Genomic DNA, 14,842 nt, shown 5'->3' with positions numbered 1-14,842 from the left:
CACTTCGCTAGGGTGGTGGCAGCAGGACTGGAGACGGGTGGCAGGACTTGCCATCTGGCTTGAAGCTGAAGTGACAGGCTTGCTGAAGGGCAGGGCGTGGGGGACAAGGCAGAGGGAGAAGCCCACCATGGCTCCCAGTCTTGGATTGGGCGAAACGGGTGGATATCCCAACTATGGATTCCAGCTTCCAAACCCACACTTGCACGTGCACACAGACCACAGAGACGCATGCACGTACCTGTGTGCAAAGATGTGCAGCTCGGCATGCATGGGCGCACGCCTATGCACACTCAGAAGTGCACCTGCACACACGCACACACACATGCAAGCAAAGGCACAGAGCACACGTGTGTGTACACAATGCCCCCACGTGGGCACCTGCCCAGACGCATACACAGGCACGCGCACCTGAGTGCCCGCGGCACGCGGTGTGGCTCCCCACGCGCTCATCTCCATCTGCACCTTCGCAGAACTTCACTGGCCAGGCCGCGTCTCTCGCCCCAGGAGCACCTTGTCCCTCGAGTTCACAGCCGCCTCCGGAACCAGGACAGTGCGCGGCCCACACAGCAGCTCTGCAGGAAACATTTGGCCACCTAAGAAACAAAGTGGCTGAGGAGGCAGAGCTGGGGACTCCCCACCTGATCCCCACCTGAGTCACATTTTCAGATGCCTCTGGAAAGTGTGAGAGACTGCCTCAGTGAGAGTGACAGGGACAGGGCCGGCAGGGGCCAGGAAGAAGAGGAGGTGCGTGGGGAAGGGGAGGGGCTGAGCCCAGCACTAAAGGCAGCCGGGGCCCAGGCTGCTGCAGCCTGCGAGCCCAGGAGTGTTGGGCAATTGTGGTTTCCTCTGAGCAACGCTGCTCAGCGTGCCGGCCCTGCCCCGGGCGCCCGGGGGGGCCTTGTCTGATCGGGCATGGAGGACACGGTCGTGCGGCCCTCTGTGTTCGTGGTGGACGGACAGACAGACATCCCATTCAGGCGGCTGGGGCAGAGCCGCAGGAGACGGTGCTGCAGCCCCGCGCGGCTTGGCCTGGCTCTCCTACTGCTGCTGCTGGGGGCCGGGCTGGCCGTCCAAGGCTGGTTCCTGCTGCAGCTTCACTGGCGCCTGGCGGAAGCGGTCACCCACCTGCCGGTGAGTAGGGCCAGGGGGCTGGCAGAGGGGACTCCTGTGCCATCGTGTGTCCGTCGTGTCTGTGCATATGTGAGGGACAGACAGAGCATGACCCCCGAGTTGCTGCTGCCAGCCCATGGGAAGTGAATGCACCTCTCTGAACCTCAGTTTCCTCTTCTGTAAAATGGGGATAATGGTAAGAGTGGCCCCTTCCTAGGGGATGAAGCATGATTCGGGGTACGTGGGGTACCCAGCAGTAGCTGGCCCACAGCAAGTGCACAGCCATGAGAAGGGGCATTCTGACATTGCCGTTGTCGTTAGCCCTGCCCTCGTCCCTGCTGTGGAGATTCTCACCCACCCTCTCGGGCCGTCTGCGGCTGGGCTCTTGCTCTCAGTCGGATTCCAATCGACTGTGGTGGTGTGAGCCACGCAGGCACCTGCTTGTGCAGCAGTGTGCCCGTGTGGCCTTGTCCCTCTGTCCACGTTCTGTCTGGTCCCCTGCCCTGGTGGCCACGTCGATAGCCACCCGCCTTGTGGACAGTGCTGCTGTCCTGGGCACAGGTACCACATGCACACACTCACCTGCCTAGGCCCCGTGTGCCGGTGTGTGTGTCTTGTCATTGTCTCTGTGTCTGTGACCCACTTACGCCCGTAACCCATGCACCCAAGGGTCTCAGTCCACACGTTCCTCTCAGTGTCCTTCAAAGTTGAGGTCCGTGCCCCGCGTCAGGAATCCTGGCTGGTGTCCTTGTGTTCAACCATCTGGATGTCCATGTATTTTGAATCCAAAAATCTGAAATCCTTAATGCTCCCAAACCCAGAAGGTTTTGAGTACTAATGTGATGCTCAAAAAATTTCAGATTTTGGACCATTCTGGATGAGGGATAAGGGATGAGGGATGCTCACTGATTTAAAAAAAAATAATCTATGCAAGTATTACCAACTCCCAAACAAATCTGAAACGCTGCTGGCCCCAAACATTTCAGATATGGGGCTGAACCCGTATTGCCACCTAGCCAGTCCTTCTGCGGTGTGTACTAGGTGCGAGACACTGTAATGCACTTCACACAAATCAGTTTATTGAACCTTAAGCAGGCGTAACTCCATTTACAGAGAGGTTCAGGGTGGCTGTGGGGTGTGTGTGTGTGTGTGTGTGTGTGTGTGTGTGTGTGCACGCGCGCACTGCACCCACGTGGCCCTGAGTACATGTCCGAGGGTGTTGTCTGCCGCAGAGTCCAGCTGTGTCATTGCCGTGTGTCTGAGTGACACTGGGGTGTGGCAGGTCGTCACTGTGGGCTCCTTCTGCATTTCAGGACCCAGACACAGGCTCCCAGGAGACGCTGAGGCAAGGTGAGTCAGGGTCCTGGCTCCCAGGAAGGAGGGGATGAGGTCAGCTGCCCCGCCCCCAGCCCATTGCCCAATGGGCTTTGCACAACTGGCCAAGCCACACAGGTGCCCCTCCCCCAGGCCTGAGAAGCAGAAGTTTGGGTCACTCCGGAAGGGGCTGGGAGATGGTCGTGATGACCCCTCGGAGGCTGACCCTAACCTCTCACTGTCTTTGCCTCTAACCTCTGGTCCTCTCTCCCCAGAGCAGAGAGCCCACCAGGCCAACCCAGCAGCGCACCTCACAGGTGAGGGGGACCCTAGGTTCTGGGACACAGCGGGGGTCGGGACGTCCTGGGAGACCAGACAAATGCCCTGCCTTGTCCAAGCATGTTTATTCATTCATTCAACATTTATTCACAGAGCTGCCCAGTCCCTGGGCTCCAGGGCATATGTAATGTCCCTGTTGCCCATGGGTCTATGTCCCAAGATCCCCACTGGGCTCCTGAAACCAAGAGAGCCCCACTCCCCAGACATACCACCTTTCTTCCAATGCACACATGTGATAGAATGTGGTTTATGAATCAGGCACAGTAAGAGACTAACAATAACTAATAACAAAATAGAACAAGCACAGCAATATGCTGTAATGAAAATTATTAAAACACAAATTGTTTGTTTCTGGAATTTTCCACCTAATATTTGGGGACTGCAGTTGACTGAGGGTAAGTGGAACCATGGAAATTGAGACCACCGATAATGGAGACGAGAGCATTTCTCATTTTGTCTATTTAACAAACCCTCTGGACTGCTTCCTCTGGGTCATGCCCTGTCATATGCTTCTGAATTCTGTGAAGCAGATGCCATCAATATCTCCATTTTACAGAGAGGGAAACTGAGGCCGGGAAGTCGAGGCCACTGGAGCCGAGGCATGCTCTGCCTGGTCTCTGGTTCCACCACTTCCAAGAGCTGACATTTTCACTGAGCTACCTTGGCTGGGTGTTCCCGTTTCCTCTTGGTTTTCTGGTTACTGTGCCTCCCCAGGCCTCCATGCCTCCACTTGTGAAAGATGAGTTAAAGTGCATGATGACCAGTTTACTCTGCTTCCCGGTACCTCCATTTCCATCATCTGCAGAGAGGGAATAAAGTGAATTAATCCATACAAACAGCATAGCACCAAGGTGAAGGCTCAGAGAGGGGAGGCGACCAGACTAGGGTCACATAGCAGGAGTGGGGCAGGGGGCTGACCAGCTCTCCCCTTCTCTCCCTCTCCACAGGGGCCAATGCCAGCTTGACGGGCAGTGGGGGCCCACTGCTGTGGGAGACGAGGCTGGGCCTGGCCTTCCTGAGGGGCCTCGACTACCGCAATGGGGCCCTGGTGACCACCAAGACTGGCTACTACTATGTCTACTCCAAAGTGCAGCTGGGTGGCATTGGCTGCCCCCAGGGGCCAGCTGGTGGCCTTCCCATCACCCATGGACTCTACAAACGCACACCCCGCTACCCCGAGGAGCTGGAGCTGCTGGTCAGCCGGCGGTCGCCCTGTGGACGGGCAAACAGCTCGCGCCTCTGGTGGGACAGCAGCTTCCTGGGCGGCGTGGTGCACCTGGACGCGGGGGAGGAGGTGGTCGTGCGGGTGCCGGACGAGCGCCTGGTGCGGCTCCGCGATGGCACGCGGTCCTACTTTGGGGCTTTCATGGTGTGAATGCGAGCGGTGAGGGCGGAATGGGGACCCGACAGGCCGAGACCCCGCAGGGCCCCAAGGAAGCCAGGACTCAGAGGCGGGGGCCCAGTGGGCGCACCCGGGCAAAGCCTCAGCCCGCCGGAGGCGAAGACCCGCAGGCCCCCAAAGGACCCACGTGGACCGCGGATCTGCCGGGACAGCAGGAGGACAGAGGCCCGGGCTCGGGGGTCCGGAGGCCCGGAGCGGGGCTGGACTGGTTTGCCTGATATTCAGGAGGAGGGGATGCGGGTATTTATACTTTTGATCAGGGAGAAGCGGGGACTTGGGGCTCCCGGGACTGGGGCTGGAGGCGGGGCACCTCGGGACCCCCCTGGTCCAGCGTGGGCAGGGGATTGACCACAGGACTCTCCGCGTGGAGAGCTCAGTCACAGTCACAGCCGCGGCCTCAGTGACGTCACACCCTCGGGTCTCGCCCACGGACTTGCAGCCTTTGCCAGTTACCATGGGTTACGGCCTCACCACGGCCATTTCCAGCTACCACGTAGCATCAGCCAGCTGACGTCGGTCACCGCCAAGCAAGCACATCCAGGGAGGACGCCGCCCTGCCCAGGCCGGTGCCCGATGTGGCACAGGGCCAGCGCCCAGGGACGCTGTCTGATTACAAGAAAGGACAACTGGGCAGAGGCAACTCTGGCCTCCGGCGGAGTCCTCCACCACCCCAGTGGTGCTGCTCACCATGGGGACTCACGCACAACTGCAGGGTCCCACCAAGACCAGTCGCCACCCCCTACAGCGTGATGCTGCGTGACACTCACGTAGGACACAAGCACGCAGCACCCACAGCCAGCACACAGTGTCAAGGTCACACGAGGATGTTCATGGTATCAGACACCCACAGCCACGTCCTGGTGAGACCTGGTTCCTCACAGTGACCGACGGGCCACATCTCACACACACAGCCTGAGGTTCCTGCCCAGCAAGACTCACATCCTGGGCTTGGCACCTTGCCGGAGCCCTCAACCCCTGGACCACTGCTCCTTGAAATAAATGGCAGATGCTGCACCCAGGTTCGTCTAGTTCTTAGGGGAAGATTGGTGACAAGCCCAAAGACCCCATGGGGACCGGGAGGTGCTGGCCACAGGGCCACAGGAGGCAGTACAGCAACGCACCGAGGCAGAAGGATGGAGGCTGTGACCCATGGAGGTCACTGTGTACACGAGGAACCTGAACACAGGGTGGCCCAACTCTTGGCAGGACGCTCGGGTGAACCTCCCCTCAAATCCACACTCCTCAGGAAGTGGAGGCAGCACCGTGCCAGCCACCCTTCCTAACCACGTCCAGGCAGAGGGACTCTGCTGACCAAGCCAGCTGGAGGCTGGGAGCGAGAGGGGCTTGGGAGGTGGTGCAGGGCAGGACAGGGCAGGCAAGTTCAGACCACAGCCTCTGCCAAGCAGGAGGGAGGTCCTCCTGCATCTGAGGAGGTGGGCTTGGCCCCGGAGATGAATTAGTGGTCCTTGTTGTTGTTGTCGCTGTTGTTCACGTCACTGTCACATGGTACAAGCGTGAAGGCAACGGGCTTTGCCATCGATGGCTCCAGGTCCACTGTGCCACTTACTAGCCGTGTGCCCTTAAGCAAGTCCTACCGCTTCTCAGTGCCTCGGTTTCCTCATCTGTAAGAGGGGGAAGGAAGTCAGAGCTCACTTTCTAAGCTCGACATAAAGATGCGATCAGATCAGGCATGGAAGAAATGCACGCACGACGCCTAGTGCCCTGTCAGCCCCTTGAGTGTGCAAGTACCCTCAGAGATGCGGGCGTGTAAGGAAGAACAGCTCTGGGTGGGGCGCCCTCCACGGTCTCCGCGGAAATACCTAAGCCCCGGGCAGGAGCTGTCCCGGCCCTGTCTTCTAGATGCAGAGACTGACCCAAGAGAGGCAGGGGCACCTCCCTCTAGCAGGGGCACGAGGTGGGTCCAGGGAAGTCTCCTGCCTCCTTGCCCTGACTGGGCCCCAGGCACCCAACCCTGGCCCCCGCTGGAGTTTCCTTTGCCTTCTTCGTGGTCTTTCTGCTTCCTCAGCTTTGATGAGGAGACCAAGGTGTGGGGACAGTGTATTTATAAAAACTACCAGCACTCACCAACTTCCTCCTGGGGGTGGAAGCTCTTGCTAAGTTTGGTCTCTACAAGTCAATTTTGGAAGGGCTTTGCCCCCTTGGGGAGGAGGAAGGAGAGAAAAAGAGGTGGGCGAGGAGGGGAGGTGGGAGGAAGGAGGAGGGGAGAGGAGGAGGCAGAGGGAGAGGGAGGGGAGGGAGGGGAGCCCCAACAGGGCAGAAGCTGGACACCTGGACCTGACTTGGTTTCCGAGGCAATGTGGGGGCAGGAAGCCCCTGGCCCAGGCCACTGACCTACTTTTCACTTCTGAGAACTTTATCAGCTGCGTTTCCTCTCACCTCTCGGTCCCAACATGGCATCTCCTCAGGACCTCAGTCCACCCTGCTCACCCTCCCCCGCCCCTGGGCAGGAAACCCTCCCCCTTCTCATCTCTTGCGCAGACCCAGAGATGGGAGATGATAAGCAAGTGATTGATTTCAATGATGACACCAGGCTCCTGCCGAATGCGCCTCCGGTTCAGACGCTGGCGAGGGATCGCCGCAGGGGAACGGCGTGGTTCTTCTGCTGGAGACAGGCTGCCTGAGTGCAAGTCCCTGCTCGGCCCTTCCCAGCTGGGCCACCGTGGGACCCATCCGTGGCCTCGCTGAGCTCCCGTGTCCTCACCTGTATAGCAGGTTGAACCGTGGCCTCTACCTCACGCTGGTTACTGTGATTTCAGCGACTTGAGCGGTTTGCAGTACTTGGCCGGCAAGGAGCTCCTCAATCCTTGGCAGCTGCTCTCTGTAAACATGATGGTCGTGATGTTTTGGGTACCTGTCCCCAAAGGCCTGTATGTGCAGTCTTGGTCCCCAGGTTGTGGCACTGTTGGGAGATGGTGAAGCCTTTAAGGGGGAGGCCTCGAGGGAGTTTCTTAGGTGATTGGGGCATGTCCCTGGGGGAGAGCGGGGACCACAGTTCCCTCCTTCCTCTGTCTCTTTCTTTTCCCGGCCACCAGGTCAATGGTTCTGCTCGGCCACACACTCCTGGTAGGATGTGCCACAACCAGCCCGAACTGACAGGGCCAGTCAGTGATGGGTGAAATCTCAAACTGTGAGCCAACATAAATCCCTTCTCATTATAAGTGGATTATCTCAGCCATTTGTCATAGCAACAGAAAACTGGCTGGGAGGGTCGTGACTGCGTGCACGTTGAAGTTTCTGATTCTCCTCAGAGCCCACAACCGCCAAGCGCATCTTTAAAATGGGAATCAGTAGCCAACATTTAAGCATTGGGACATTTCCTACATGGAGAAACCCAGGCCTCTGGGTTTTCTTGGAAGGCGGAAACTGACAACGGCCCCGGTTGGGTGGTGGCTGCTCCCTCTGGGCGCGGAGGGCCCGCCCCAGCTGTCTCCCACCGGGGGCGGCCACGCTTTTGCTGCTGATCTAGAATAGCGGTCGTCACGAGTTAGGGCTCGTTTCCAGAGCAGTGACTCCGTGCTAGATCCTGCGCTGAGCGCACGACACATGAACCCACAGACTCCTCGTGCCCTGTTGGACAGGGAGGCTGTTCTGATCCTTATTCCATGGCTGCGGAAACCCAGGCACAGGGTCAAGCCACTTCTCCATCAGAGGGGAAAATCAGAGATGCACCTCTCCTTACAGTGGGGTTAGTCCCAATAAATAAATCAGCCGACCACGTACTGAGGACACCCAGGGAGCAGCCTGCCTCAGCCCCGCCTGCCTTGAACCTGCTCAGGACAGTTGCCCTGGCCTACAGGTGGCAAAGTCCCTCACGCGGAGCCTATTTTATAACAACCTACTGAATAACTCATGCGCTTTATTGCATGCATGTATCAAAAAGAAAAAGAAAAAAAAAACAGAGTCCCTGTTGCCATGTCAGATGACACACCCACAGGTCCCCAGGATCGGGACGCACACTTCCTAGCTGGGGAGAGGGCCCCGCATCGTTCTGCCTTCCGCCGCTGTCCTCTGGCACAAACGAAGGGCGTTTTGGACGTTAGACAATGAGGGTGTGTGATCGTGTTAGAAAGCGGACCCCGCTGCCTGCCGGGGTTATCTATACTGACCTCGTGACCCCTGTGGGCATTGAGCTCACAACCCTTGAGTGATAAGGTAGCTCAGATTGTGACCAGGGTGTGGGGCTCTGAGACTGATCTCGGAGTTGGTGAGATGGGCAGGGGAAGCCAGGAGGGTTTCCTGCAGGAGCAGCCTGCCCCGAGGCCCCAGGAGCGGCCAGGGGGGCACGTTGTCATCACGGGAAGGATGCTGGAGGGTCAAGGGGAGAAGGTCATGTGAGAATGGAAGTAAAGCAGGGAGGGAGAGGGAGGAGGGGGAGGGGAGGGGAGGAGGAGGGGGAGGAGGGAGACTTGAAAGGAGCCTGGAGACGTCCCAGGGCAAGGAGACTGGAGTATCTGCGCTAGAGGGGCGAAGGCAGGGCGGAGAGGAGGGAGCGTGGCCAGAGGGGCGGGGGGACCTCACATGGGCTTAGAATTCTATTCCAAGTGTAAATGGAAGCCATTGGAAGGATTTTAAGCTGTTGCTGCCTAGAGACTTAAATAGAGTCCACAAACAGGAAGAGAGTCTAACGGGTGCCCATCCCCAGGCTCAGCAGCTCTCAACACCCCGCCGTGAGGTCTGTGTCCATCACCCCTTTTACATGACATCATTTCAGACACCTCCCATTTCACACCCCAAAAATTTTGAATGCATCTCTAAAAGATAGGATCTCTCTCCCTCTCTTCATGTAGATAGATAGAAGATAGATAGATAGATAGATAGATAGATAGATAGATAGATAGATAGATAAATAGATGATAGAGGGATGCAGGATAGATAGGTGGTAGATAGAGGATAGAGGGGGTGCCCTCGAAGGGGATGATGGGATCTTGGTCCCTCTCACTCTCTCGTTCTGCTTCCTGGCTGCCCCAAGGTCAGCAACTTCTCCATCTCACAATCCCTGCCATGACCTTCTGCCTCGCCACAGGCCAGAAGCAATGGGGCCAAGTGAACATGGACTGATGCCCCTGAAACTATAAGCCAAAGTAAACCTTTCCTTTTTTAAAGTTGATCATCTCAGGTATTTTGCTACAGTAATGGAAGCTGATAGACATGCATAAATAAAACCATGTAGCCATGATCACACTCAACAAAATAGCAAAAGTTCCCTAATAATACCAGTTACCCAGAGCCCAACTTCTAGGGAGCATTTGTTTCCCTCTCTCCTTCCGGCGCAACGTAATTCTGATCAAATCTCATGATGCAACTACTAGCTTACAACAGGGGTCCATAAACTGTGGTCAGGGGGAAAATCCTATCCATGCTCTCCTCTTGTACAGCTCACAAGCTAAGAATGAATTTTACATTTCTAAATGGTTGAGGAAAATTAAAAATATTTCAAAACACATGAAAATATTAGTCAGGGTCCTCCAGAGAAACAGAACCAGTGGGTAGGAGGGTATGGGGGCCTCTTCCACTGGAAAAGACTCATCAGAACTTAGGGCCTCAATCATTCCCAGTTTCCTCAGTGTCTGTCCATGTCCCAAACCCAACTTACATGACCCCATTCTTTCCCCGTTGTTGCCCTCAGTTCAGCAGGACGTACCCTGCGCTGCATTGCAAGGTAGGTGATCACAGGATGAGACTCTGCGTTTGATTTCCACCAGCCTCAGCCCTGAAGCTGCAGAAGTTGAGGGTCACCTTCAGGGCACACATCGAAGATGTCAGGACGTTTATGTGGTGTTGAAATGGAATTCAAATCCACCCTGTGTTCTCCCCTTTCTGTTACTACCTTGTCCAATGATGCTAGCAGCCACAAGCCAATCTCATCATATTCATTAGGTTCCAAAAAACGTTTGCAAGTATCACACACGTAGTACCCAGATTCTGGCTCCTCTTAAGTGGTTGCTTAGGAGTGTCCAGTGGTGACATCTTCCTGTCACTCCCTCCTAACAGGGGGCTATGGAGCCCGTTCTCTGGCCCCGACTCTTTGCTCCTCATCTCCTTCAGCAACTGGGGCATCTTCCCAAACTACAGTCCTCTGCTGAGGAATCTCCAGGGTTCAATTTCCACCGTTGTCTCCAAGGTATCTCTTTATGGCCGGTGTGACGATTAATTTTGTGTCAACTTGATTGGATCATGAGGTGCCCAGACATTTGCTCAAACATTATTCCTGGGTCTTTGAGGGTGTTTCTGGATGACATGAACATTTGAATAGATGGACTACGCAAAGCAGCTGACCCTCCCCAGTGCAAGTGGGCTTCATCCAATCCACAGAAGGTCTGAAGAGAATAAAAGGGTAAGAATTCTCTCTCTCTGAGTAACTGTCTTTGAGCTGGGATGTCAGTCTTCTCCTGCTTTTGGACGTGGACTGCAGTCCACACCATTGGCTCTTTTGCTTCTCAGACCTTCTGACTCAGACTCGAGCTAAGCCCTGGACTGTCTTGGGGCTGGATGTCTCCCTCCCCCCAGCCCCTCTCTCTGTCTCTCCACATTTATCTACCCTAAGGGTCAGTTTCAATACAAATTTTGGTTCCAAGAGTGGTCCTGGAGGGTCAGAATTTGAAGCGTGAGCTTTCTAAAGTGGCTCTGGGGTTTCTAGAATTGGCTTTCTAATCTAGATTCAGAGATGCTCAGGATTCTATGTCTAGTAGTCACGAGCGCGCTGATGGTTCATGGGATGATCTGTGATATCCATAGAGATATGCCAGATGTCACCATTAGATCAGAGGAGGAGCAACAGGTTCCTGCACCGAGGTTGGGAGGGGGTGTTGGAGAAGACAGCCAAGTTCAAACTTCCTCCCATCCGTGTCCTACCTCCCCCATTCCAGGGCCCCAGCCCTGACCACACAGAGCTAAAAGCATCTTGTCCATCTGTTACTCCTTCACCAAGTCCAGGAGACCCTTGGGGGAAGGATGGACCCCCTCCCCACAAACCCAGAGAGGTCAGTCCAGAAAAATGTTCTGTAGGAGCTCTGTAAAAAACAAAGAGAGCTCAGTGGCCCGAGGCTAGGGAAGGCTGGACAAGGGTCAGTGAGATTGTAATGCACAGGTGGAGTGTTGGGGGCATCCTGGGCCTAAGACTGCAGCGGACAGTGACAAGGTAGGGACCACAAAAGAAAACGGCAGAACAAGAGATTTCAAACACCAGAGCAATGGATTCTGCTGTCAGTTATGAGCAATAAGGAGATTCCACTGTTAAAGTCACAAGTAGAGCTCTTAACAACTGCTGGGTGGGATTTGGCGGGTAAATAGCTTCAACTCCAACACATGGTCTCCCAGAAGTTCCCAGAGGGATGGAGCCCCAGCTTCCCAAGGCAGTCACCTGTCCTGGCTCCTTCCACGCACCCTCCTGGGTGTTCTGGGATCACCACTGGTGGAAAGACCCAATAATTCCCCACTCATGGCACCCAAAGCTTGGCACCATGCCCCCTCTTGAGTGCAGACAGAACTTGACTTTCTTCTTACCAACAGAAGGTGGCAAAAGTGACAAGGCCTTACTTCCCTGATGAGGTTATATCACGCTAGAGTCTGTTTAGGAGACTGGATTGAGAGATTCCCCCGACAACCTTGAAGAAGCTCACTGCCACCTGGTGAACCACCTGTGGGCAGGTGCATTCAGCAGGGAAATGCAAGCAGCTCAGTCCTGCAGGCATGAGGAATGGGATTCTGCCAACGACCAGGGGCGTTTGGAAAAGGACCCCAGCTACAGAAGGGAGCCTAGCCCAGCTGACACTGGATCACAGTCTTGTGAGGTCTTGGGCAGAGGATGCAGTTAAACTATACTTGGACTCCTGACCCAGGAAACTCAGCTAATAATAGATGTGCACTGTTCTAAGCTGCCAGGTTCTCCAATAACTTATTACCCTTCTAACCTCCCAGATAATCCTCTTGCCCCCAACCCTTCTCTCGGGGTCTGCCTCTGGGGGAACCCAAAGATCAAGCGTAGTATACAGGGACTTCCATCTGAGAAGAGCACAAAAAAACTCCAACTTTCTACAGTGATAAAGCAGCTTATTTCTATGGTAAGACCCCTTTGCCCAGGGTGCGGGGAGCTCGCTATGGGGCCCTTGGGAATCACCCCCACTACATGCTCTTTGTCCAAGGATGTCAGTGTTCCTGGGAGCTTAGGAAGTTCTGAGGCATGAAGGGGAAGGGAAGGAACCACCTCATGCTCAAGCGGCAGGTCCATCTGCTCCTGCTCTGTCCACCTCAGTGGCTGGCTGTGACACTCATCAACAGTATTACTTTCTCTGCTTCTCCTGAGCTTTGCTCACAAGGCTGATTTTTGGCACAGGAAGTTCTTTGAGATGTCTGTGGCTTCAGCTGCCCAGAGATACCATTGAGTCATTTCCTTTTTGGGGACCTGCAACCTCTCTGATGTCTGTCATGAGGAATAAGGTCCAAGTCACTTTTATCTTTGAGGTCCTCTAGAACTCCTCTGGGGATTTTCCATCTTTCCAGGGCTCTACCCACAAAGCAAGACATAGGAACTTCCACCAGCTGTTATGAGCAGAACCGTGTCCCCAAAATTCCTATGCTGAAGTCCTGGCCCCAAGTATCTCAGAATGTGACTGCATTTTAAAATAAGTTCTTCAAAAAGGTAATTAAAATGAGGTCATTGGTATGATCCCTAATCTAACAAGACTAGTGTCCTAATAAGAAGAGGAGACCAGGACACAGACACACAGAGCGAAGACAAGGAGTCGACCACCCTCAAGCCTGTGAGAGAGGCCTGGGGAAGGAATCAACCCTGCAACACCTTGGTCTCAGACTTCCGACCTCGAGAATTGTGAGAACATAAATTTCTGTTGTCTGAGCCACCCCAACTGTGGTGTTGCGCCGAGGAGCCCTGGCAAACTATGCCAAGGCCACCTGTACCCTTTCCGCCAGTCCCGGGTCATCTTGCTCTTTACTTGGGCGCTGGGGAGGGAGAGGCATCAAAGGTGGAATCCTTGTAGAGGAGAGAGGGAGGCAGGAGAGGCTGAGGCTCTAGCAATGGAGCTAAGACAATGGAGACAGAGACAGGAGCTCTGCCACAGCGGGAAGATGCCTACGGGGGAGGAACATGGGCACCAAGAGGTAAAGAAGCAGGCGCTTCTCTAGAACTTGCAAAGGCGCGCGGTCTGGCCCACAGCTGGAGTTTATCCCAGCGACACGGATCGTGGTGTGGGACGTCCAGAACTGTGAGAAAACAGATCTGCATTGTTTTACTCCGTAAGTGCTTGGCAGTTCACGACAATAGCGATAGGAAACTCACCCGGCAGCAACAGGGGGTCCGCCACAGCGTCCACCACGGCCCACCCCTCAGGCCACGTGCATCCACTGGCTTTGCAAAGAAGCTCAGCCGCTTCAGGAACCTTCCTGGTCTCCGTCCCAAGCGGAAGGCCAAGGTTGGTGAGGGAGCTACGGTGTCCACTCCCAGAGCTGACCTCAGAGCCTTGGTGAGTCCGGGCGCCCTCCCTGCCGTCCACTCTCGAGTCCTTCATCTTTGGCTGGCCTTTCTGCTGGTCTCGGTGGCCTCGCTGGTGGGGCCTCTCAGATTTTCATCCTGAGGGTCTGAGACCTTGGTCCTCTGATCTTTAGGCCTTCAAGAGGGGCACCCATCTCTGACATTTCACAATGATGCAATATTGCACTCGATTTAGCAGCTTGACTGCTGGAGTGTGTGGGGATCAATTCCAGAGGCTACCTTGACATCCTCCTCAGAAAAGTATGCAGACACTTATCCACTCAGTGACTTCCACGTACCCAGGGCTTAACGCATGTTCTCACATCTTCACAATCGTCCTGTGGTGTTAATATCAATGTTGCCGAATGACAGATGAGGAAACCGAGGCATGGAGCCAAAGTAATAGTTCCAAGTCCTTCGTGTAGGAAGTGGCTTTGAACTTCAGAGAACCCTTGCCTTAAACCATTCTCCTACATCTGCTCTGTGGTGCTGCAGTCCTAGGGTAGACCCTATTTTATTTCTCACTCCCCTACTGATGGGCACATAGGTTGTTTCTCAGTATCATCCACAATGTGAACCTCAACATCCTCAGAGTGCTGCTCTGTGTAGGGGGTGCCCTTTCGCAGGTCCTGGGTGCCCTCAGGTGACAGTAAGGAGCAGAGTTTGAGCTTCTGTGTGTTCATCTCCATGTGTGTCCTTCCCACTTCAAGCAGTAGTTCACTTTGCACGTTGGTCCCTTCAAAAGAGAGAGAGATGGCAGAAATAATCTTTGCTCCCCGTCTTCACTCTCCAAAAGCCTAAATACGATAGAGAGGTTTGGGGCTTGGTCAAATTTCAGGGGGAAACAGAGACCATCCTGAACAGCCACCATAGCTCCAGAGTCCCCACAAGACCCGCAGAGGGCTCTGGCACAGGGGGTCACCCACAGCTCCTCTGCCCAGCCTCCCTCCCCCACCACACCGGGGGTGAACTTCACCAAGACTTTGATCTCAGCTCAGTGAAACCAATTCCAGACTCTGGCCTACAGAACTTTAAGCAGATTTGTACTATTTCAAGCTACTAAGCACATGGTCATTTGCTAGAACAGCAACAGGAAATTTATTCAGCAGTGACTGGGAGGACACCACGGTCACCTTCCACAGTCCACCCTTCCACCGCTGGGATCCAAC

The 14,842-nt window shown here is 55.1% G+C and overlaps 2 protein-coding genes across 3 annotated transcripts in view; one reads left to right on the top strand and one right to left on the bottom strand.

The window, feature by feature from the left end:
• TRIP10 (thyroid hormone receptor interactor 10) overlaps positions 1 to 14,842 on the bottom strand; it is a 260,809-nt gene that overhangs the window by 57,382 nt on the left and 188,585 nt on the right. The gene's annotated exons all lie outside the window — the stretch shown is intronic.
• On the top strand, positions 571 to 4,759 carry TNFSF14 (TNF superfamily member 14). Of its 2 annotated transcripts, none has more exons than XM_079115343.1 (4): positions 571 to 1,131; positions 2,424 to 2,460; positions 2,705 to 2,741; positions 3,711 to 4,759. In XM_079115343.1, exons 1-4 carry the CDS (start codon positions 913 to 915, stop codon positions 4,381 to 4,383), a joined length of 966 nt encoding a protein of 321 aa, XP_078971469.1. In that variant the 5' UTR covers positions 571 to 912; the 3' UTR covers positions 4,384 to 4,759. The 2 variants fall into 2 exon arrangements, with proteins under 2 accessions (XP_078971469.1, XP_078971470.1); XM_079115344.1 differs by having other exon boundaries at positions 2,700 to 2,741; positions 3,711 to 4,265.

Source organism: Sciurus vulgaris (genome assembly GCF_902686455.1).
Source record: "Sciurus vulgaris genome assembly, chromosome: 16".
Classification (NCBI taxonomy): Eukaryota; Metazoa; Chordata; class Mammalia; order Rodentia; family Sciuridae; genus Sciurus; species Sciurus vulgaris.
Note: the sequence above shows the minus strand (reverse complement) of the source record. Positions and strands in the feature narration are given on the sequence as shown.